Source organism: Nanorana parkeri, unplaced genomic scaffold, assembly GCF_000935625.1.
Source record: "Nanorana parkeri isolate BGI_ZX_2015 unplaced genomic scaffold, ASM93562v1 scaffold1833, whole genome shotgun sequence".
NCBI classification, from domain to species: domain Eukaryota; kingdom Metazoa; phylum Chordata; class Amphibia; order Anura; family Dicroglossidae; genus Nanorana; species Nanorana parkeri.
In genome coordinates, this window is record NW_017308101.1 from 164,920 (window position 1) to 189,084 (window position 24,165).

General features: G+C 48.8%; 1 protein-coding gene across 1 annotated transcript in view; it reads right to left on the minus strand.

Annotated features, from left to right (window-relative positions):
* EFR3B (EFR3 homolog B) overlaps window positions 1-24,165 on the minus strand; it is a 122,600-nt gene that overhangs the window by 30,986 nt on the left and 67,449 nt on the right. The window contains exons 4-10 of the mRNA XM_018571766.1: window positions 17,530-17,680; window positions 11,600-11,721; window positions 9,609-9,758; window positions 8,219-8,353; window positions 7,593-7,671; window positions 6,333-6,468; window positions 3,497-3,658 (exon numbers count right to left, since the gene is read on the minus strand). Coding sequence (XP_018427268.1) covers window positions 3,497-3,658; window positions 6,333-6,468; window positions 7,593-7,671; window positions 8,219-8,353; window positions 9,609-9,758; window positions 11,600-11,721; window positions 17,530-17,680 — 935 coding nt within the window. The remainder of the gene's footprint in view (window positions 1-3,496; window positions 3,659-6,332; window positions 6,469-7,592; window positions 7,672-8,218; window positions 8,354-9,608; window positions 9,759-11,599; window positions 11,722-17,529; window positions 17,681-24,165) is intronic.

Sequence of the window (24,165 nt, forward strand, 5' to 3'; positions counted from 1 at the left end):
CACACAGCCCACCTGAGAGCCCACACATCCCACCTGAGAGCCCACACAGCTCACCTGAGAGCCCACACAGCTCACCTGAGAGCCCACACAGCCCACCTGAGACCTTGGAGATATCAGGCCGCCTCCCCATCAGTGCATCCCTAGTTTTCTAGAAAGATGAGAGTGCCACACTTGAAAAGTCCAGTAGGGGTTTTATTATTTATGACACGTGTTTCGGGGGCTTGAATCTCCCCTTCATCAGGGCTTGTAGACAAGATAACATAAAAAACACATAGCTAAAACGGCAAACAATGGTCTGTAGCAGGGGTAGGCAACCTCGGCACTCCAACTGTTGTAGAACTACAATTTCCATGAGCTATTGGAAGAATGTGACAGTCGCAGGCATGACTTCCAAAGGCAGCTGCATGATGGGATTTGTATTTCCCACACAGCTGAAGTGCCAAGGTTGCCTACCTCTGGTCTATAGTATACTATCATTAAATCTCTCTTTTTTTTGTTTTGTTTTTATCGAAGCCCGTGGACGTGCCTCAAAACAAACTTCCCCCTGTGAACAAAAAAAGTGAACCGTGAAATCACAGCACACAAAAACGTGCACAAGGGTGCAAGGTCCTTCAAAAGAAGGGACCTAATTTCCCTCCCCGGGGCGCAAGGCTCCTGACAGGGGTTGAGACTGTTGGTCCACCAACCCGAAGGCCGGTGGACCCCGATCCTTTGGGGACCTGCCGAAACAGGTCCCTTACAGTACTAGGCAGAGGGCTCTCCCGAAGAGAGACCCCCTCCTGGGTGGGAGGAGACAGAGAACCCTGTATAAGGCCACAGAATCTCCTCCCAGCATCAGGAATAGGCCCCGAAGGAGCCTGCACCCGCTGCATCTGTGGGCCAAATTTTAAATCTCTTCCCCTGCCTACTAGCAATATTTTGCAAATTGTACACAGACAGCCACACATGTGCAGCTCAGCGTACAATCCCAGAATATCTTAGTTTAGTGGTGGGACAAAGTAACTCCGTTGCACGTGCAGGGGAATAACGTCACCCTTGCCTGGCCAATCAAGACCCCCAAAGACTGCGTACCTATAAGAAGACCGGAAGAAGGTGTAAGCGCTGGTGACGCATCAACAAGAGGAAGCACCAACATCAGATCTCTAGAGAAAGGCACTTTTTAAGGCAAGTGTGCCATGTATGTGGAGCATGTTGGTACATTATAGCAAGAACACATGGGGGCCCCAAAAGTTGAATTCCACTTTAACCCCGGGCTTATGTGGATGGTATCTGAACTTTAAAATGCTGCATTTTACTTTCATTTTTCCCCAAGACAGAACCTATAATATAACTACAGGCAGTCCCCGAGTTACATACATCCGACTTACATACATAGTTACATAGTATTTGAGGTTGAATAAAGACATTAGTCCATCAAGTCCAACCTATTAGGATCTCATTCTAGGAGTACCTGTGCCCCTGTATATTACCTGTACCCCTGTATGTTACCTGTACCCCTGTATATTACCTGTACCCCTGTATATTACAAGGAGAAAAAAGCGTTCAGCGCCTCGGCCCTCTCCTTGTCGTTTGTGACTAGCTTCCCGCTTCCATCCTTTATTGGGCCTATCTGCTCCTTTCTCACCTTTTTACTGTTAATATATTGGTAAAATTTTTTGGGGTTCTTTTTACTATCTGCGGCGATATGCTTTTCGCACTCAGTTTTAGCTGCCCGGATTTCTAGTTTGCATTTTTTGTTACATTTTTTGTAGTTAAGGAACGCCAATGCCGACCCCTACTTACAAACGGAGGCTATTACTGTACAGCAGGATGTCCCAGGCTGCAGCCGTAGTGTACTGCGCAGCATTTCAGTAGTTGTAATGCTACCGTGCTCGTGCTGATGAGGAGTGCCTGCCTTTTTGGGTCTGGTTCCTAGTACCCTGTTATCCAAAACTAAAAAAAAAATTTGGGCTGGAGTTACACTTAAAAATGTATCTGTTCTAACTTACATACAAATTCAACTTAAGAACGAACCTACAGTCCCTATCTTGTTCGTAACCCCGGGGACTGCCTGTAATTTGCTTTATAAAAGATGTAGCCTGGTACTGTGCTGCCCTCTGCTGGACCTTCATAGTATAAACAGTCAGATATTTCTTGGAGCACCCTATGCACCCACCAGCTACTTTATAAGGATGCTAAGTGCAGCTTTGAATGTGCATTTAGCAGCGACCAGCAGGCACATAGTTGATGAAGGCCTCTTTAAAGCTACAGACAGAGTCATGTTTTAAGTTATCCACAATGCTCCCAGGGAAGGAGGCCAGGAAACCGGTTCATCTTGCTCGCTGAAGGTGGTGCTCTTCAAGCAAGACAATAAAAGAGAGGAAGTGACTACAAACTACAAAAGGCTTGCTGCCCTTGACACAGGCCCAACATTGCACAGCTGTGGCCCCAAATGACTATATTGTGTTAGGGTGGATGAGCCACAGTATATAGGTGGGCTCAGTAGATCGGGAGGTGAGCGAACACATACCGGGTTCGCTCACCTCTCGATCCTGTCACGTCTCTCTGCCGAGACAGGGGGAGGGGCAGGATTCCCCTCTCTGCCAGCGCTGACTGGAGGAACGGACGGGGGAGGGGGCGGGTACAGCTGGCTCTGACTCTAGATAGGGAGAGCCAGCTGTCACTCATGCAGCTGGGCGGATCCCGTCATCTAAGTCGGGATCTGCTCCGGCTGCGGCGTCTCTGTATACCGCGAGCTGTAGCTCCCTATATACTGAGCTTAGGGTAACAGGAGGACGCTAGTTTGTGTCCTCCCGTTACCCTAAGGAGAACTATGGGGAAAAACACTGACCCCATAGTTCTCCTTTAAGAGTCAGCTTCAGTGTCTAAATGGTCTGCGGCTTCCTATTTCCCCACAGCCCTGAAGAAGATGCCCTGATCCCCCAGACAATGCTGCTGTATTTTTTTCAATGTAAAGAAAACTTAAAGTGACATTAAACCCTCAGATTTTTTAACATAAACCAATACTGTAATGTGCGCCTTACTGTAATCCATGGTCGTTTCCCTTCTCTTTGCTGCTCTTCCTTTTAAATCCTCATGTCTTCTCATGCTGGGGGAGAACTTCCCTTTGCAGCTGAGTGCCTCTTCCTGTAGTGCTGGCTCAGGTTGCCAACCTACACACAGACACCATGTATCCATTCCAGAGACAAGGCAGTCTGCTGCAAAACAGAAGTTCTGCCCAGCATGAGAAGTGATACGGATTAAAAAGGAAGAGCAGCAAAGAGAAGGGAAACTACCATGTATTACAGTAGGGCGCACATTACACTATTGTTTTATGTTAAAAAATCTGAGGGTTTAATGTCACTTTAAATTGTCCTCTGAAATCTTTACAAGGTGCTCTTCACCCAAAACCCATTGATCCAAAATGACTGATATGGATGTCTTCCATTTTTATGGCAACCCACTACAGGCTATTGCACTCTGTTGACATTTTGGAAATCAACACAATCTCCCATACCGATAGTCTTGATGACGGTCTCCTGAAACATTCTTTCCTCGTGCTCTTTGATGATCTTGATGCCTATGTTGACAGCAGAGTCATAGCTGCCGGTCAGTTCATAGTCGATGCTCAGCCGCAGCTGCCTCAGGAGAGTATTAAACACTTCCAGGACTGTGGGGCCTGCAAAATGAACGCATGGATAATGAAAGAATGCAATACGAGCACAAAGCAGTTGTCAAAACAATGCATTACCCATCAATGCCAGAAGGTGGCGACATGTTAACAAACTCTCACAAATAAAGGGCAATGCTTAAAGGAGAACTATGGGGTCAGTGTTTTTCCCCATAGTTCTCCTAAGGGTAACGGGAGGACATAAACTAGCGTCCTCCCGTCACACTACATATAATAGAAAAACCAGCTGCACTCCTTACCGGAATAATAGTAAACCTGCAAAGCAGGTGGATGCTTGCAGTGACCACGGACGGCACCGTGAAAAAATGCAAATGTAGTAAAGATTGTCACCAGCACAGCAAAAGGTTTTGAAGCAAGAAGTCCTTTAATGACAAATTGCCATTCAGGATCTCAGCAGTACCCCTTCATCAGACTCAGAATGACCCTTCTGAGCCTGATGAAGTACCCCTTTTGAGTCTGATGAAGGGGTACTGCTGAGACCCCGAAAGCGCTTGTACTGAATGGCAATTTGTCATTAATGGACTTCTTGCTTCAAAACCTTTTGGTGTGCTGGCGACAATCTTTACTACACTCGCGGTATACTGAGACGCCGCAGCTGAAGCTGATCCCGACAATTATGTCTGGATCCGCCCAGCTGCGTGAGTGACAGCTGGCTCTGCCTATCTAGAGGCAGAGCCAGCTGTACCCTCCCCCGTCCGATACGCCAGTCAGCGCTGGTGGATCGGAGCGGGGAGGGGGGAATCTAGCAGAGAGCTGTGACAGGATCGAGAAGTGAGCGAGCGACGGTATGTGTTCGCTCACCTCCCGATCTACTGAGCCGACCTGTGACAGTCTCATTGTCACAGGTCGGCTAGAACTATGAGGTGAGTGAAAAGCACTCACCTCATAGTTCTCCTTTAAAGGTGACACTACAAATACTGTGCATGCATGGAAATAAAAAGACTTCAATACTGACCATGCTCATCTAGGGCAGCGTCCCCTGGTAGCCCTTTTTTCTAGACAATTATACTTACCAAAGTCACACTTTTACACCAGCCCCATGCTCCGCCAGAGACCAACCAATATGGCTGCCGGGTATGGGGAACATGTCAGTCTTCTACTGATGTCTGCGCCCTTACTAAGAAGAATAACCAATCACTTTCTTTTTTTTTTTTATATATAATACACTGGGAATGTGGAAATAGCATTTTGTATCACGATGACAATGCAGCGAAGAGCAAATCAGTAAAGTTTAGCACTAATGTTCCATCTATTTGTCCGTAATACAATCTGATGACCATGAAATGAGTACACAGAACCCGATGTTGTGTTGATGTTCCTCATTTTGAGAGTAACCTGGATGCGGTTGTCAGGGTATTATGTCTGAAGGGTCGCACAGCCCAGTGCACGAGTTTTGCGGGTGCAACTGGGGAGGGGTAATGTAGGAGGGTTAAAGGGGTGGAAGCCTGGATGGGTCTGTGGAGGGGGATTGTAGGAGGGTTAAAGGGGTGGAAGCCTGGATGGGTCTGTGGAGGGGGATTGTAGGAGGGTTAAAGGGGTGGAAGCCTGGATGGGTCTGTGGAGGGGGATTGTAGGAGGGTTAGAGGGAGCCTGGATGGGTCTGTGGAGGGGGATTGTAGGAGGGTTAAAGGGGTGGAAGCCTGGATGGGTCTGTGGAGGGGGATTGTAGGAGGGTTAAAGGGGTGGAAGCCTGGATGGGTCTGTGGAGGGGGATTGTAGGAGGGTTAAAGGGTTGGAAGCCTGGATGGGTCTGGGGAGGGTAAGGCTTAGGGGAAGCTGGGAAGGGGAAAGAGAGAGGCGTATGTGATAGGATGATAGGCTGGGGAGGGGAAAGAAGGTTGGGAAGCCCGATACAAGGAGATGGGGGGGGGGGGTTGGCTTGTAGCATACAGAGGGTTGCCAGCTGATAGGTCCACTACCTATGGTATAGGGATACCACAGGTATAGGGAACATGAAGGTAAATAAGTAAGGATGATACTCCTTGTCAGTGGTGTCCCTAGCCTTTTTGGTGGGGTGGTGGTGAGAAGCGGGAGGTGGATAGAGGAGACAGCACCACTAGAAAAGAGACTGACACCGCCTTTTGCATGCTCTGCATCGGCCCCGGCCACTTAGGAACCTGTGAAGCATTGGCCGGTGTGCCCCACACAGCTCCTGGCAACCAGTGATGTCACTGATTGCCAGGAGCTGGTCGGGATGGTGGCCGAAGCATCCCAGGTTGCTAAGAGCTGAGCAGGAAGATGTGTATGGCCCTTACACATCTCCCCACAATGCTCTTAACAACCTGGGATGCTCTGGCTGGAAAGGGGGTCACAGGCACACTGCAAACATTGTGCAGCAGAGCGGCCATGCCACTCCCAACGTGACCCAAAGAGATGCTTGCTGAGGTAACAGCCTCAGGCTGCCTCATCAATAGGATGGAGCTGCTCCTGGTGCACTCACTAAGATGACCTAAGCGTGCCCTGTAAGTTGAGGCACCTCACTTCCCATTTCTATGTCAGTGGTCGCTGGGACAGGAAGTGATGGAAAAATCTTCCACATACACATACAGCAGTAATTTTATGCTCTATAAAAAAAATATATATATATATATATAGAGTTCCGCGTGCAACCTGCCATGAGGTGTTGTTGAAAGCCAGTGAACCTACAAATTTCCATACATACCAACAGGACCCGTGGCGGCTATGACCGCAGCCTCGGACACGACCTCCACGATCCCCGCACGTATGGTGGCTGCACTCTTACTGTTGGCATCCAAGTGGCTGAGCAGCTGCTGAATCACCAGATGTGAATGCTGGGGCTGCAGAATGGGACATATACACATGAGACGATGATGGTGCTTACGACAGAAAGCTATACTGTTCATTGGCTGGGCCAAAATTTCCAAGGATGTATCCTACTGATCAATTAGGGCCTAGTGACAGCACTGCAGCATGAAAGACTAAGTGCATTGTGTGGTGTTGCTTTATTGTTCTATGCAGGGATGTGCTGTGCCCCTTATGAAAATATATGAGCATAATTACTTATTAAAAAGAATGGATGGAAGCCTATGACCACTGTGCAGCAAGCAGAGCTGAAGCCAAGAGGCCTTAGAGAATCCCAGGTCGTGCAATGTGCCTAGAAAAGCCACCGGTCTCCATGCAGAAGTCTGACACACTCCCTGCTGCGCCAGCCTATGCTCTCAGCTGAAAAGCTCATGCTTCCTGCTAAATGGAGAGCGCTATCTCTGGTTCAGGCGGCGTGTTGGACTGCTTCCACACACAGAGCAAAGGTCCTTATCTGCATCCTTCCGGCTGATGACAGGCTGTTCTAATCTGTGGCTGCTTTCTAAAGAAAACCAACGGTAAGTCTTTGCACACTTTTGGCTTTGATGCACCTACAATGTTTTAGTTCATTTAAGTCAGGCTTTAAAGGAAATGTTAAAGGCTTAAAGGAAAACTATGGGGTTAGGGCTTTTCCCCATAGTTCTCCTAAGGGTAACGGGAGGACACAAACTAGCGTCCTCCCGTCACCCTAAGCCTAAGCTCAGTATACCGCGAGCTACAGCTCGCGGTATACTGAGACGCCGCAGCTAGGGACGGATCCCGACAATTATGCCGGGATCCGCCCAGCTGCGTGAGTGACAGCTGGCTCTGCCTATCTAGAGGCAGAGCCAGCTGTACCCGCCCCCTGTCCGTTCAGCCAGTCAGCGCTGGCAGATCGGAGCGGGGAGAATCCAGTCCCTCCCCTGTCACGGCTCTCTGCAGTGACGGGATCGAGAAGTGTGCGAACGCCGGTATGTGTTCGCTCACCTCCCGATCTACTGAGCCGACCTGTGACAGTTTCATTGTCACAGGTCAACTAGAACTATGAGGTGAGTGAAAATCACCTCATAGTTCTCCTTTAATAAACCAGCCCCTGTACCTTCAGCTCAGTGTGACCCACCTGTATGGAGTACATGATAATCTTGAAGCACCGCACAGCGAACACTTTAGGCTCCCACAGGGAATGGTTATCGAGGTGCCTGAAAAACAGGACCCATCGAGGTGAATGCTACAGAGGACCACGGGTAGCTTCAATGCTATTTACTAAAACATATAACTAATATAAATGATAATAACAGTGATTAGAACGTTGATAAAAAGTGGCTCATAGTTTTCGTGGCTATAAAAGCAATTTATATTTGAAATCATAAAACAGTTATGGGCTGGATGCAGCCATTCCCCCATGTAGTCCATCACGGGTGCGAGCTTGGAGCGGTGACTACTTTACAACACACGGGTTACAGTCCATGTACCCATTGCACTTCTAACCGCTCGCCCATCAAAGTATCCTGGGTGCTCAGGAGTCGACGGATGGCCACCGTCAAAGTAATGCACCGGCACACCAAAAGCAAGTTGAATACGTCTATTTATTGACGTACATGCAAAGCAGTACAGTACACTAAGTACTTGCTTTTGGTGTGCCGGTGTCCATATCTTCTTACTTTACAACACACACACAGGGACCATGGGGTCTTTGCACACACCAAAGTTCTTCTGGAGTACAGAGAGGTCTGGCTGGGTGCTTACATGAGGACGGGCTTGATGGCGTTCTTGATGTTCCCGTAGGCCGCTCTGCCCAGCAGTTCTCTCAGGCATCTCTCCGCCAACTCCGCCGGGATCTCCTTCTCCTTGTCCGTGTTTTGCAGTGGCGACGGTGAGCGGCTGCAATGATAAGACATGCATCATGCACAGCTGCAAAGCGACCACAAGATGGCAGCCTACACAAACAAAACCAATTGCACTGCACAGGACTATTGGCATTATTATAAGGGAGCGGGTGAACCTGGAACGGGGGCCAGATGGTTCGTTCTCAGTTTAGATTCTCATTCTGGGTGCCCTATTTTGGGGTAACCCTCTCTGACAAGAGCAACCTCACCTGGGCCATTGAGTCTTAGAAACTGGATGGACATTGTTCCATATTGCACCACAGATTACTGGTATTCCGAAGCGCCCCTCCGGTACCCTATTCAAAATCAATGGCTGGAAGCTTTCACCAGTTCTTCCCAATTAGAGTGAGCCGGTAGTGCAGTAATAACTTGTACAGCCAAGACACCATAAGGTGCCAGATCGGAGCTTTAGGGTCCTCGTAAACCCTCTGGAACATGAAAAATCCTAATTTGAAGGCAGAACAACCAATCACAAAGGGAGGTGGCAGTCCCTATGTCTAAGCAAATATGTCATGTGACCACCTAGAAGACATAGGAGGGTAAAAAACAACATAAAAAGGGGAATGAGGGGCTTTGCAGTCAGAGAACATACAGCCCAGAGTTGGAGATACAAGCGGGCACCATATAGTGTCTTCATTATAGTGCTTATATTTGTTTAAAGCCGGACTCAATGTAGCTAAAATACATACGAGTGTTCTGTATTAACGGTCAAAAGAATTGTCATTTTGTTCAGTCGCTCTTGTGATCCTGATACCCCTGCCAGACACCAGAGCCAGGTCATGCCCTCCTTGTGACCTCCCTACAGACTGCACAGCAGATAATAAACCCAAGCTGGTCCATGAGTCACCCCAGCCTATGATTGAACGGACAGGATTCAGCAGCAGCACACTGATGAGGACATCACTCTGCTCTTCCTGTGAGTAAGCATCCAGTGTCAGATGGACAGCACTGTGCAATGTAAATGTTGCCAGTAAACCTGATTTGCAAAGAGGGCTGAATCATTTACATTACAACTGTCGGTTCTAAACCTTCTCCGCTCTATCTGAAATAAAATAAAACATTTTGGCCGGAGCTGAGCTTTAAGGTAGATCCATTCCCCTTTTTTCCATCTATAGTAATTTTTCAATGACTCCAGAACTGGATGAATTGGTGTTTTATCTCTATCTGGAGTCCACTTGCAGACATTTTTCTGCACTACATACAGGTTGACCTCACACGTATAACGCAATCTTCTACATGACGGGAGTCACCTCTCTGTCTCCTCCACCTGCTGGAGATTGTACAGCAGCGATGGAACGATCTTGTCCATGTGTTGGGGGTCCCAGATGTTGGCCTGGAGTTCATCGTTCACCGTCTTCCTCACAACGCCCTGGAGGCCCTTAATTCCTGACATCCGAATCCTGAAAAACGCACGACAATTGTTTGCATCTACAATGACATAAAAATGAAGTGGGGGGCCTAAGAGAAAAAAAAGCTATCAGTACCTGTCTGTATTCCTTGGCAGGTCACCTCGCTAGGCAAACTCCAGCCCTCTAGCTGTGTTGCAACTACAAATCGCAAGACTATGGCAGCCACAGACATGACTCCCAGAGGCAGAGGCATTGTGGGATTTATAGTTTCACCACAGGAGTTTGCCTACCACGGCCCAGTACTGGGACAAGGTCCTTTAACACCCAAGGCAAAAAAGACCAAAGTGCCCCAATCCCCCTCTGTTTAAAATGTAAGTTACTTCAGCAGTATTGGTTGACCTGCCTTTTATTTTTACACCCCCCCACTCCCCCTCCTGCTGAAGTACCCAAGGCAGCAACCTCTTCTTGGCCCGGTGCTGTCTTAACCTGGGGCCTTTATAGTACAAAGTGACCAGCTTCATTATCACCTCTTGTGCCTTCCTATGGGTTAGTTAAACACCCATCACAGTGATGGGCCGATAGGAAGGATCAAGAGTCAGGACAAGGGAATTTGCTCCAATCCACTGTATAACGCTCCAAGCCTAACTCATTTGTTAGCAAGCCGGTATTGGGTTGAGAACCTACCTGGGTCACGTTAAATAAGCCTTCAGCAGTTTTGTTTGCACCGGGTACGATGATCTGTATTGATCAGCACAGGGCCAGTGCAAAAACACTTAGAAAACAATGGTTCACTATGTGCCGTGTTCACGCCGTGTGCGTTATGTAAAAGAAGAATGAACGTTTGCCTGTGACCTGAGATGTCTAATGACAGCACAATCATGGGCCCTGCGCCAGGGGCATATCTGTCGCGAGGCAAAGAAGGCGTTTGCCTGGAGCGGCAGATTCGCTGAGGGCGGCAATGCTGCCTTGCCTAGGGCAAAGCTGCACACACACATGTCTGGTTCTCCTACACAAGGTCAACAGCCCGCACCCAAAAACATCCTTGCAACGTGTATAAAAAAAAACATGGGCATCCCCCAACTGGCCTCTCTCTCTCCTCCTCCAAGCGTCAAGATAGACCAACACTTCCAGGTATAGAGGAACAAGGGACCTGCTCCCCTGGGACAGTGCCTGGGCCTAGCAGCCGGTCACAAGGCACAAGCACTGTCCTAGGAAGTCTATTTCAGCACCAGCTGTGGAGGAGAAAGGAGATATAAGAGAGCGCAGGTAAGGTGAGTATTGTGAGCAATATGGCAGCTACTTATCCAAGTCCTGCTTAGTGGCAGTACAGATTGGACACGCATGCGCATGCACGGGATCTCACTGCCATACTTATGACATCAATCTATGGTGGAGGGGTTTAGCACATGCGCAATAGCAACCTCCAAGAGTACGCTACTGAGCATGTGCGGTATACCACCAGCATGTTGCTTTCGTCACAGGGGGACACAACTGCTCATGTGTGGCAATCGAGGGGGCAATATGGCAGAGAAGGACATGGGGTCTGCATGTGGTCAGTGGAGACCTGATCAGGACCCCCAATGTAATTGAGCAGCAGCGGATCAATTGTGATCTATTACTGGCTGCAATCAGCTGATGGTTTCAGCTCCTGGGCTCAGCGCTGGGCCCCAGAGGTCACTGACAGCTGGTGGTTCCAGGGGCCCTCAGGAGGCACTCTGGATGAATCATTTCAGCTTCACCAGCCCGTAACTAACAGGCAACGCAGCCACCAGAAGATGGAAACATCCGTCAAAGGTATTTTTTGAACGTGGACAGAAGATTATTACTGACCCAACATTCATTAACCGGCCCCCGGGGCCCCTGTACAGATTAACCGGCGGTATGTGACTTACTTGGTCCTTATCTCCACATCGTCGAAGCTGGAGTGGCACATTTCACTGAACCGAGACACGAAGAAGTCGTAGCTGCGATGGTAGGACGGGGTGTCCTCCTCGATGTTTGCAAACTTTACGAACTGAAGGAGAAGGAAAGCGGATGAGAAGATCGAGAATACAAAGACTTTGCATCAGAAATGCACTTCATAGCTCTCTCCTCCTCCGGGAGGGCCACCTGCACCTCTATCTAATGGCTTGCAGTTCCAGCATACAGAGGAGGGGGGGTTGGTTGGTTTAAAGGGTATCTATGGTCAAAAACTAAAAATAAAGCTGTATTTCTACACTGAATCTCCATATGTTTCTACTTATGTTCTATCCCACTCCTAACAATCATATCCATCTAGAAGATTGTAAACGTACTTATTGAAGAGGCCAGTGGCGTAACAATCGCCATAGCGACCCAGGCGGCCATTATGGGGCCGGGGCACAGGGGGGCCCGGCCCAGCCTGGGTCGCTATGGCATCTTATGCTGGTGGCTTTCACTGGCGGCTGTGAGAAGAATGCGCTGCTGTTTAGTTCACTGACAGTGATCTGTGCAGCGCTGCGTTCTTCTCACAGCCGCTGAGGAGTTAATGAGAGCCAGCAGCGGCGGTGGAGGAGGGCGGATCCGGCAGTGGAGGAGGAGACGGGGCCCGTGGTCGGCAGCAGAGGAGTGACGGAGGAGCCCATCAGCGTTCGTGGAGGAAGAGGAGGCGGACAGGTAAGGAGTGTGACCAGCCCACCTGAGGGTGACCCTGCAGTGCCCACCATAGAGAGTCTATGGTGGGCACTGCAGGGTCACCCTCAGGTGGGCTGCGCGGGATCTCAAGTGGGCTCTGCAAGGAGCATAACTAGAAATCACAGGGCCCTATACAAAATTTTGCTATGGGGCCCTGTGATTTCTAGTTACGCCCCTGGAAGAGGCCCATAGGGTATACTTCCTCAATGCAACACAATTGCACTTCCTGGTGTCACCGCTCTCACAGAGCCGCCTTCTGAACTACAACTCAACTTCTGAACAATGTAACATTATCATTGCTTGCTGGCAGCAATGCATGATGGATGCACAGACTCCAGGTGACGAGGAAGCTTGGAGCCGTCTTTCTGGCTAATGAGGAAGCCGGGGGGCGGGAAACGACTCGTCGCCCCGGCTTACTGATTGGCCCGACAAATAAGGTCGCTGCTTCTGCCACTGCTCCCAGCCCAATGCTGCGCATGCGCAGTGCAGCGAGACGATTCTCTCCCCTTCTCCCGGGTCCCGTGTGGAGGTGGTGCGATGCTGAGCGCAGTGGCGGAGGTGCAGCGAGCGGTGGGCAGGACTGAGACTGCAAAGACATGCTTCCTCGTCACCAAGTGACGAGGGAGCATAGAGCCGGCTTCCGGGCCAATCAGGAAGCCGGGTGGCGTGTAATGACTCGCTGCCCGGGTTGCTAATACCGGAAGTATCGGGCTAAGCATTGGAGCATTTGACATCGATGCATCCCTACACGATGAGATATGTAGAGTTGAATGTTACATCATCAATGCATGATGGGATATGTAGCTCTGAGAAATGGAGATCGCATCACATCAAGCAGCAGGGAAAGAGACGGAGAGCACACTGGAGATCCAGGAAGTTGGAAGTGATGGGCAGACGGAAGGCAGAACTCGATACATAAACGGGATTTTTCTAGTAAGCTTTGATTGTATTATCAGAAACAACTCTACTATGTATTCCTATTACAATGCTGATGTTTCAGCAGGAGAGGATTTACAACTCCTTTAGGCCTCATTCACACGAGAAAAGGCCGGCAGGTACAGCTCCGTGCTGCGTGCAGGGTCGTATCGGGTAGCTGCCGGGAAGGACAGGTGATGCGTGTGATTAGTACGCAGCCCCCGTCCTTCTCTATGGGACAATGCGGCTGTATGCCCCCCCTACGCTCACCACAAGTGTCGGTCCGTGCCGGTGTCCGTACTTGTACGTTGACAGGATGGATCCTCTCTGAGTCCGAGCCGGGACACCCGCACCCGTACGGACCTGCACTTGAGGTGAGGGCAGGGCGGCGTATAAGGCCTTAAAGCGACACTAAAATCAGGAGTGAAATCTTAAAAATACATTCAAGTCCCTTAAAGGAGAACTATGAGGGGGGGAGGGGTGCTTTTCACTCACCTCATAGTTCTAGCCGACCTGTGACAATGAGACTGTCACAGGTCGGCTCAGAAGATCGGGAGGTGAGAGAACACATACCGGCGTTCGCTCACTTCTCGATCCTGTCACGGCTTTCTGCCGTGACAGGGGAGGGGCTGGATTCCCCCCCGCTCCGATCCTCCAGTGCTGACTGTCGGAACGGACGGGGGAGGGGGCGGTTACAGCTGGCTCTGCCTCTAGATAGGCGGAGCCAGCTGTCACTCACGCAGCTGGGCGGATCTCGACATCGATGTCGGGATCCGCTCCAGCTGCGACGTCTCAGTATACCGCGAGCTGTAGCTCCCTATATACTGAAAAAAGCAATACCGGCGCCCCCGGTTTGCAGAGAAATCCGGCTGTAAAGTTCATTGTGTTGCTTTTGTTTCCCTATATACTGAGCTTTGGGTGACGGGAGGACGCTAGTTTGTGTCCTCCCGTTACCCTAAGGAGAACTATGGGGAAAAGCCCTGACCCCATAGTTCTCCTTTAACTCTGAGCAACAATGTATCTTATTTGTGTATCACTCGGCTGTAGCGCCCCCAATCATCTCTGAGTAGGTGCTGACACTGTCCTTCCTTCTGGGGGGGGCTCCAGCAGACATATATTCCCTCCCATTTCATGGTCAGATCTTTCCTCAAACTCGACCGTCAATCTGCCTAATAATCATATTTTTCAGTGTGGGAGCTGTGACATTTGTGACATTTCAGCTTCCTCAGACAAGCAGAGAGACGACGTGATAATTACATCAGTGGCATCATTTCACAACATGACAAATCAAACCTCGCTGTGCCGGTATCTGTCTGCGTCTGTCACTCCATTGTCACTGTGTGGCGGAACAAATTGCGGTATTGTAATGTTACTAAAGACCTGCGACACGCAAAGTAGTCTTCCGGCGCTACCAACCTCGGTGTGACTATGTAGCCGCAGCAGTTACCCCAATTTGGCTGCAAAAGTAGAAAGACGCTTTAAAACAAAGCAAAAACTACTACAAACGTTGGCTCCGGCGCATTTCGCTGGTTGACTTAATCAGTGGTCACAGCCACTACGTTACGTTTCATAAGCTGGCTTCATCAGAGGCCACGGCCGCTACGTTTCATTGGCTGGCTTCATCAGAGGCCACGGCCGCTACGTTTCATTGGCTGGCTTCATCAGAGGTCACAGCCACTACGTTTCATAGGCTGGCTTCATCAGAGGTCACAGCCACTACGTTTCATAGGCTGGCTTCATCAGAGGTCACAGCCGCTATGTTTCATAGGCTGGCTTCATCAGAGGTCACGGCCGCAACGTTTCATTAGTTGACTTCATCAGAGGCCACAGCCGCTATGTTTCATTGGTTGACTTCATCAGAGGCCACGGCCGCTACGTTTCATTGGCTGGCTTCATCAGAGGCCACGGCCGCTACGTTTCATTGGCTGGCTTCATCAGAGGTCACAGCCACTACGTTTCATAGGCTGGCTTCATCAGAGGTCACAGCCACTACGTTTCATAGGCTGGCTTCATCAGAGGTCACAGCCGCTATGTTTCATAGGCTGGCTTCATCAGAGGTCACGGCCGCTACGTTTCATTAGTTGACTTCATCAGAGGCCACAGCCGCTATGTTTCATTGGTTGACTTCATCAGAGGTCACAGCCGCTATGTTTCATTGGTTGACTTAATCAGAGGTCACAGCCACTATGTTTCGTTGGTTGACTTCATCAGAGGCCACGGCCGCTACGTTTCATAGGCTGGCTTCATCAGAGGCCACGGCCGCTACGTTTCATTGGCTGGCTTCATCAGAGGCCACGGCCGCTACGTTTCATTGGCTGGCTTCATCAGAGGCCAGTTTTGATTTTAGTTGGTTGGATTTTTTAGCCCCGGTGACTGTGTATCAAGTTCCTGCCCGGAGGAGAGGAGGAAAGTCGCCGGTGAATTGAACCTGTATTCCTGTCTATCTGTGTTGTGTGGAGCTCGGGAGTGATTGAAGAGGAGGAAGGAACAGACCAAGCTCCCACTTACTTCCGATGGTCTTAAAGTTTACCTCGGGGCTATTCTAATTCCCCCCAGCAACTGAAAAAAAAGCCCCTGGCTGCAATACTCACCTCTACTCCAAAGCTGCCCCCCACAGTAATTCCATTTGTTCTTTCCTCCTAACACCATGCTCCCTGTTAGGACATACTCACTGCAGTACAGTTGACTGGCTACTGGTGGGAAGCTTCTTCCTTTCCCAGTCTGAGCTCTGCTGTACAAGATTTTGCAAGAGGTCAAGTTCAGGTACCTACACTGATTGCTATTATAAAAAATACATATAATGATGTCTTAATAATTGCAGAGCTCCTGTCAGGATCTGAACCCGGGGCCTCTGCTTTGTCTGCCGGTGGTTCTACCTGCTGAGCCACCACAGAACCTTGGATAGCTCCTTGCCTGCTCTCATGTGTAATCCTCAGGTAAACCTAGTTTCTGCTGAACTCCTTGCTCCTCCCTTGAACTTCCTATTTAAGCCCCGCCTCTGCACTTCCTGTTTGCCAGATTATTGTGCTCCTGCCATTATCTTGCTTCCTGCTCCCTCTGTGATACAATACCGCTACCCATGTACTGACCATTGGCTGCTGATTCACCGACTACTCTCATCATCTTCTGCTACATACCTGATACCTTTGGCTGCTGACCTCGGCTTCTTCACTGACTACGCTTCTGCCTGCTCCTCCACTACTACCGTCTGCTTGTGTACCAAACCCGGCCTGTTATACTACGAATTGCCTGCTGCTTCAGCTACTGGACTCCGAGCCTGATCCTGGATTGTGACCGCTCCGTTAATTTGTCTTTTATCTCTGCCTGGAGTTAATCTTCTTCCAGTTGCTGCGATTGGTTTTGGCTTTTTGCGTTCCCCTCGGTTATTGGTACCCGGAGTACAATACAAGCTCGGCATATCAAGCTGGCCGCTTAGTATTCACGCGGTTGAAGCTCTGTGTTTGTTGTGCTCATTGTTCAGCAGGCCTGGAGTTTTTTCCTTCCTTCAGCATTTCTTCTGGAGGAATCAGATGAAAGGTTTTCAGTGCCGGTGACTCATCCGATGCAGAGAGCTGAGTGATTGTGTCATCCCAGTGAGCCAAAATGTTCTGCCAACCGAATCTCAATCGGAGCGTCTGGGCCAGTGAGTGTAAGCTGGAGCCTGAAAAGCATGTCCGGCCAGGACACGGGGGCCGCTGAATAATACCCCGGATAAGGACGCAGTACATAGAGGGCCTGGGAGCTGCAACCTGCTGATAAAGGATGGAGACGCAGCGAGCGCCAACCGCCATAGTCAGGGGAGGGAATTAGGACTTTCATGGGCCCCTCTGGAATGGCAGAACCGCCTAACGATCGGGTGTGATTGGCTTCTTGGGCAGAAATTTTTGTTATCATAACGATCAATAAACTAATTTGGAATTTAACTTATCATTACCGGTGGACCATTATCGCAAAATGTTGTATTCTGATATGCGGTTAAAGCAGAACTAGGTGCTAAAAGTTATACTCACCCCAACTACAGAGCTGGTGTTCTATCAAAGTTTGTGACTGCATTAGAATGTGTGACCTGTCACGTGGTCACACATTTTAACATAATCCCGCCCAGTTTTTCGGCGCTGGAATGGGTGACCGGTCACGTGGTCACACATTTTAACGTAATACAGTCCTTTTTTCCCGGTAGTTAAAATATGTGACCGGCAAAAGGTGTAGAATTCAAAGCTTTCTCAGCTATTCCAGGGCAGATCGGCCCACTTACCGAGTTCGTTCCAAGAATCTGAAGGTGCGGCTTTTCCGACTCCAACATCTTGGCCACCATCTTGAGGAAGCTCTCCACGAAGAGGTTGATGCTCTGACAGTGACAGGCCATCAGCAGCTGGTCCAAGGCCTCCATGGCGATGCAGACATAGCTGAGAGGAAAAAGATGAAGATGTATCATCAAGAAGAAGAAGGAACGCATAGGTGATTTGATTTCCCAAAACAAAGCGGGACGTTAATCAACTCTGTCGCACAGAGAGGAAATGGTAACCAGGAGCAATGAGACAGGTTTATGGTAATTAGTTGGCTTCATTCAGAGATTCTTCATTCTGCTGCAGACTACAATCTGCTCATGACCACTTCTAAGCAGTGGTGGACACCGGGCATACTATATACTCTAAAAACAACACTTCATGGAAGCCCACAGGGCCTGTGTAGTACGTCCCGTCCTTCTATCCCACGCCGGCGTTCTGTCGAGAATGCCGACCCAGTTGAATTTGCCGACCTGACCATCTGCGCTTGCGCACACATCGGGAAGAACGAGAAAACAGCCATTTATGTACAAAGTATTTATTTCTAACTGGTAATTGTGACCGGTAATGTGTAAATGATGGATGGCATTTTATGCACATTCACAATTAAAGGAGAACTATGTGGTCAGTGTTTTTCCCCATAGGTCTCCTAAGGGACACGGGAGGACATAAACTAGCGTCCTCCCGTCACCCAAAGCTCAGTATATAGGGAGCTACAGCTCGCGGTATACTGAGAGCGCCGCTGCCGGGACGGATCCCGACATTACTGTTGAGATCCACCCAGCTGGGTGATTGACAGATGGCTCTGCCTATCTAGAGGCAGAGCCAGCTGTGCCCGCCCCCCTCCCCCGTCCTTTCCACCAGTCAGCGCTGGAGGATCGAAGCGGGGAGGGGGGGAATCCCTGCAGGGAACCGTGACTGACAGTCACGGCTCTCTGCAGGCACATGATCGAGAAGTGAGCGAGCGACGGTATGCGTTCGCTCACTTCCCGATCTATTGAGTCGACGTGTGATAGTTTCATTGTCACAGGTCGGCTGGAACTATGAGGTTGAGTGAAAATCAGTCGCCTCATAATTCTCCTTTAACAATTAGAAATAAATACTTTGCAAGTAAATTGCTGTTTTCTCGTTCATCCCGGTGTGTGCGCAAGCGCAGATGGTCAGGTCGGCAAATACGACTGGGTGGGCATTCTCGACAGAAAACCGGCAATTCCCCACTGTTAAAACATCAGAGAGGAGCTGCTGTGAAAATACAATAGCCAGAGAAGCTGCTGCTGGCAACAAAATGGACACAATGTTTATAAACCTCGTTCAGACTGGAGATGGAAACAAAGCAACATGCTTTCAAGTAACAAGCCCACTATTGTAATAGCAAATCTGATGTAACGAGTCCTCTTTATGGAGACATCAGGGGTCTTTCAGACCCCTAATGTCACCTAGGGACCCTACAGAAGCTGATAAAGCAGATATCTGCTTCACCAGCTTCTTCTCTTGGCTCTGCGAGTCGGGGAATGTAAATAGTCACCATAGAGGAGGTTACAAAAGATTTTCTTTGCCACCCACCTCACCACTTGCCCCGTGGACCATGTTCCCTCACCACTACTTCGGTCACCTTCTAGCTCTATCCTACACTCTCTTACTTACGTGTTCAATCTCTCACTCTCTACAGCCATCTCCCCCCCTCTAAAACAGCGCTGGTCACCCCAATACCCAAAAACCCTCACTGGACCCCACCAGCCTCAACAATCTCAGACCTATCTCCTTACTCCCATTCATCTCCAAACTCCTAGAACGGCTTATCTACAGCCGCCTGAGCCGCCACCTCACTGATAACCTTCTCGACTCCTTACAGTCTGGCTTTCGCCCCAACACTCCACTGAAGCCGCCGTCCTAAAACTCACCAATGACTTACTAACAGCTAAAAATAATGGCCACTACTCCTTAACCTATCTAAGCGCTCCTTCAGTGTCACCTACAAATCTAACTCCTCCCCTCCTCTCCCTTTTTCTGTAGGGGTCCCCCAAGGCTCAGTCCTTGGACCCCTTCTCTTCTCTATCTACACCTCCTCCCTTGGTCAGTTGATAACCTCACATGGCTTCCAATACCATCTCTATACCTTTGACACTTAAATCTATCTTTCTACTCCACAACTCTCCCCCTCTGTGTCCTCTCGTGTCACTAATCTACTAACTGACATATCCGTCTGGATGTCGCAACACTACTTAAAACTCAACCTTTCAAAAACTGAGCTCATGATATTTCCTCCCGGCCCTTGAGATTGATAACACAACTATCTAACCCTCCCCTCCCCTCATGCCAAGGTGCTAGGTGTCATCCTTGACTTGGGCCTCGCCTTTCTTCCCCACATCCAATTACTAACCAAAGTTCAACCAAGCCCACGCAAAATTATTATTGACACCCCCCTCCCCCCAGCCCAATCAGTTGCAGCCGGAGCATTCCCTACCTCTTTGTTATGTGTAGCTTCGGATCGAGGAACTCGCCGGCTGCAACTGAGTTGGCCTGGAGGGGGGGTGTCAGAGGCAGTTTAGCGCAGTTTGCCTACGCACATAACTAACGGCACCATAGTGAATAATGTGATTTTCATTGACGTGCATTGTAGCGTGACCCTAGATGCCAACAAATTGCACTAGAGTGAACGGGGGCTCGGTGTTCCAAGCTGCTAATGACGGCCTTGGGAAAAGGCAACTCACACTGCATCCACTATGATAGTTGGGATTCTCCAGCAGGTGATATTGCTGATAGAATAGTATCATATATCCAACAAATAACATGGACCATCATTCTTTCCTGTAGGGTACCCCATATCTTACATAGTTACATAGTATTTGGGGTTGAATAAAGACATACGTCCATCAAGTCCAACCCATATAGGTCCACGCATAAACTCATTCTTAGGGATACTGGTATCCCTGGATATTACGGTCCCTCAAGAAATTGTCCAAACGTTTCTTGAACAAATCTACACTCTTGGCTGAAATCACTGCCGATGGCAGTGAGTTGCAGACCTTAACCGCTTTTACTGTAAAGAACCCTCTTCGCCCATTGAACAGTAAATACAAGTCAAGGCAATGGCAGCCTATGTTGGACAATCAGGCCTTTCGCATCAAAGCTTAAATAGCGAGAGGACATCTCAATATACCTTGATGGGTGCAGACTCCAGCAAGGAATGGTCTGCCGCTCAGTAACCATACAGTTCAGCTTCCTGGTGTAACCCAAATAAACAGTTGAATGACTGCCTGGCCCAAAAAAAAAAAAGTCACGAACTGGACTTAGCTAAAGCACAAGTGCTATGATCTGCGGTTGCTTCAGATGGTCAGGTCTAGGGTTCAGCAATTTTATGTCCCAAAAAATGAGGTCAGCTGACTACCTGAATATACTGAATGACCAGGTTTTTCCATCAATGGATTATTTCTTCCCTGATGGCACATTGGGAATATTCCAAGATGACAATGGCGGGAATCACCGGGCTCAGGTTGTGAAAGAGTGGTTCAGGGAGCATGAGACATCAATGTCACACATGGATTGGACACCACAAAGTCCAGACCTCAACACCATTGAGAATTTTTGGGATGTGCTGGAGAAGACTTTACGCAGAAATCCCACTCTCCAATCATCACAAGATCTCGGTGAAAAATGAATAAAGCTCTGGACGGAAATAAATGTTGTTACATTGTATAAGCTTATCGAAACCATGCCATGGTGAATGTGTGCCGTAACCAAAGCTAAAGGCGGTCCAACTAAATATTAGAGTGTGTGACTTTTTTTTTGGACAGGCAATGTATACATATATACACATACAGTATATAAACACACCGATCAGCCATAACATTATAACCCAATATTGAGAAGGTCCCCCTTTTGACCCATCCAGCCATGGACTCCACTAGATCTCTGAAGGTAAGCTGTATCTGGCACCAAGACGTCAGTAGCAGGTCCTTTAAGTCCGGTAAATTGTGAGGTGGGGCCTCCGTGCAGGAGATCGGCAACACTGAGATGCAAGGAAGCATGAAAAATGGGGCAGACAAGTATTCTTTAAAGAAGGCAATTGTATATGATGTACAGCAGACTAAATGTCGTTCAGTTAGGGTTTACATCTATTTCAATTAGAACCAACACTGTTTGCAGCTCTTTATAAATTAAGACATACAAGGACTATGACAATGCTGATAAAACACGCAAATACATGACACCGTAGGAGAGAGCAGAAGAGCTTACAATCTAAAAGCAGAAGGCATGGATACAAGGGGTAAGGTAGATTTGGCAGTTGCAGTTGAGTTGTAAATAACCGTAATGGAAAAATTAAGGTAAATTAAAGGTAAAATCACCCAATGGCAGTTATAAACATTTATGAATATACGCGTTAAGGGCACATTTAGAAGTGGGTAATGCCTGATAGTGAGCATAGAAGGGATGGTAAGGAAGGAAGGAAGGGAGGAAGGAAGGAAGGAAGGAAGGAAGGAAGGAAGGAAGGGACGGTTTCAGGACAGATGTAGACCAGCAGACCACTGAGCAAACACAAAAAGCGCCAGACTGTGTTAATAGCTTGACAGGTTCGGACTAGAATTTTTGAACTGCATCCCACAGACAGTGTACAGGGACCGTCAGCAAAAAACAGAATGCAAGCAGCGGGAGGGGGAGGGTGCGCTAGCTGAACTGAAGCCAACTGAACAGCTTTTTCTGAAGGGTACCTGCAGAAGCACGTCATCTTCCGGTAATGTGTGCCAATCTTCACCGAGGGAAAAAGAACACGGGGTGCACGGCACCTTCAGCAAAACTACAAGAGCATCTGTAGGGTACCAGGCTGGCAGGCAACGGAGGAGCCCGAACGCACAGCAGCGGCCACTGCTGCTTCTGTTCCAGCAGCGAACAGATGTGTCCCCCTGAACCTATCACTAATCCTGAATCTCATGGCATTATCAGCGCAAATGGAGGACACAGCTGACACTCTTGGCACCGGGCAAACGTCCGCATTTATTAAGTAGAAAGCACTAAAGCTCCAGATATAGGACATGGGATAACGTCCCTCTCACTGAATGTACACCCCACATGCAGGGGGGAAGAGCGCAAGTCATCATGGCGTTCCACCGCAAAAAACCTTTTTAAGGATTACCAAAGGCAACTGCCCTGCGATTATCACACCAGCATGAATGGGGATTTGTACGGCTCATGGATGAGAAGATATTTCTCCACTTCTGACAGAGGATGAGAGATTATCACTGCAAATTTCTACACACCCATATCTGGGACCTCCAAAACTTACGTCTTAGGTCAGGCTTGGTGTTTTGGGGGCCACACGGGGCCCTCTTTCTCCATGTTTGTGGTTTAAAGTGTAAATAAACCTGAAAGACGTGTTGTAATGCTGGAGCCTTTATTACTACTTCCTTTATATACACACTGAGTGGCCGGATTATTATATTCAGTGAGTGGCCAGATTATTGTATACACCGAGTGGCCGGATTATTATATACACCGAGTGGCCGGATTATTATATACACCGAGTGGCCGGATTATTATATACACTGAGTGGCCGGATTATTATATACACTGAGTGGCCGGATTATTATATATACCGAGTGGCCGGATTATTATATATACCGAGTGGCCGGATTATTATGACCACCTGACGTTTGTAGGCAAATTAGCTATAATTTGGTGCTGAAGTTGCTAGAGGGCCAGACCATTATAAATAGGGGAGCGGGTTGGTTACCATGACAGTAGAAGTGATTGGGAAGATTCGGGGAAACAACGCGATGTAACAGCCTTGGAACGCGGGATGATTGTTGGCGCTCGGAGCCATGGAGCGAGTATCAGTAAAACAGCAGAATTCGTTACATGTTCAGGAGCAGCTCATTGTTAAAGTGTTTAAAGACCGGACTGTCAGCCGCAAATCTGGGTCTGAGCGTGCGAATTGTGGCCGTCAGCGACTAGCCAATGTTAGGGCAGAACGGGGGAGGGGCAAGACTGGTACAAGACAACAGAAGGGCAACAGTGCCGTGTCAGATTCCTTGCATCACCTTTCATCATTTCGTGGAGTCACCAGGCAGCCCAACGAAGTACTGATGGGGGGGTCATAATAATCTGGCCACTCAGTGTATATATTACACACCCACTGCCTGGCCAAAAAAAGTCACACTCTAATATTTTATTGGACCACCTTTAGCATTGATTACGGCACGTATTCGCTGCGGCATTGTATCGATAAGCTTATGTAATGTCACAACATTTATCTCCAGTGTAGATATTTCCATTTGTAGTGATGATGGGAGAGTCGGAGCACTGCGTAAAGCAGGGGTCTCAAACTCAATTTAGTCGCGGGGGGCCACTGGACACATTTTTTTGTCCCGTGGGGGCCACTACTATATACGGTACCAGTGTTAATGTCTGCACATGTTACAAGCGGCAACTGTCACCCATTCAAATTAATGATCGGGTGACAGCCGCTGCAGCACACATAATATACTTCCCCCCTCCCTCCAAAGCCCCCAGCACACATAATATACTTCCCCCCTCCCTCCAAAGCCCCCCAGCACACATCATAAACTTCCCCCCTCCCTCAAGCCCCTCAGCACACATAATATACTTCC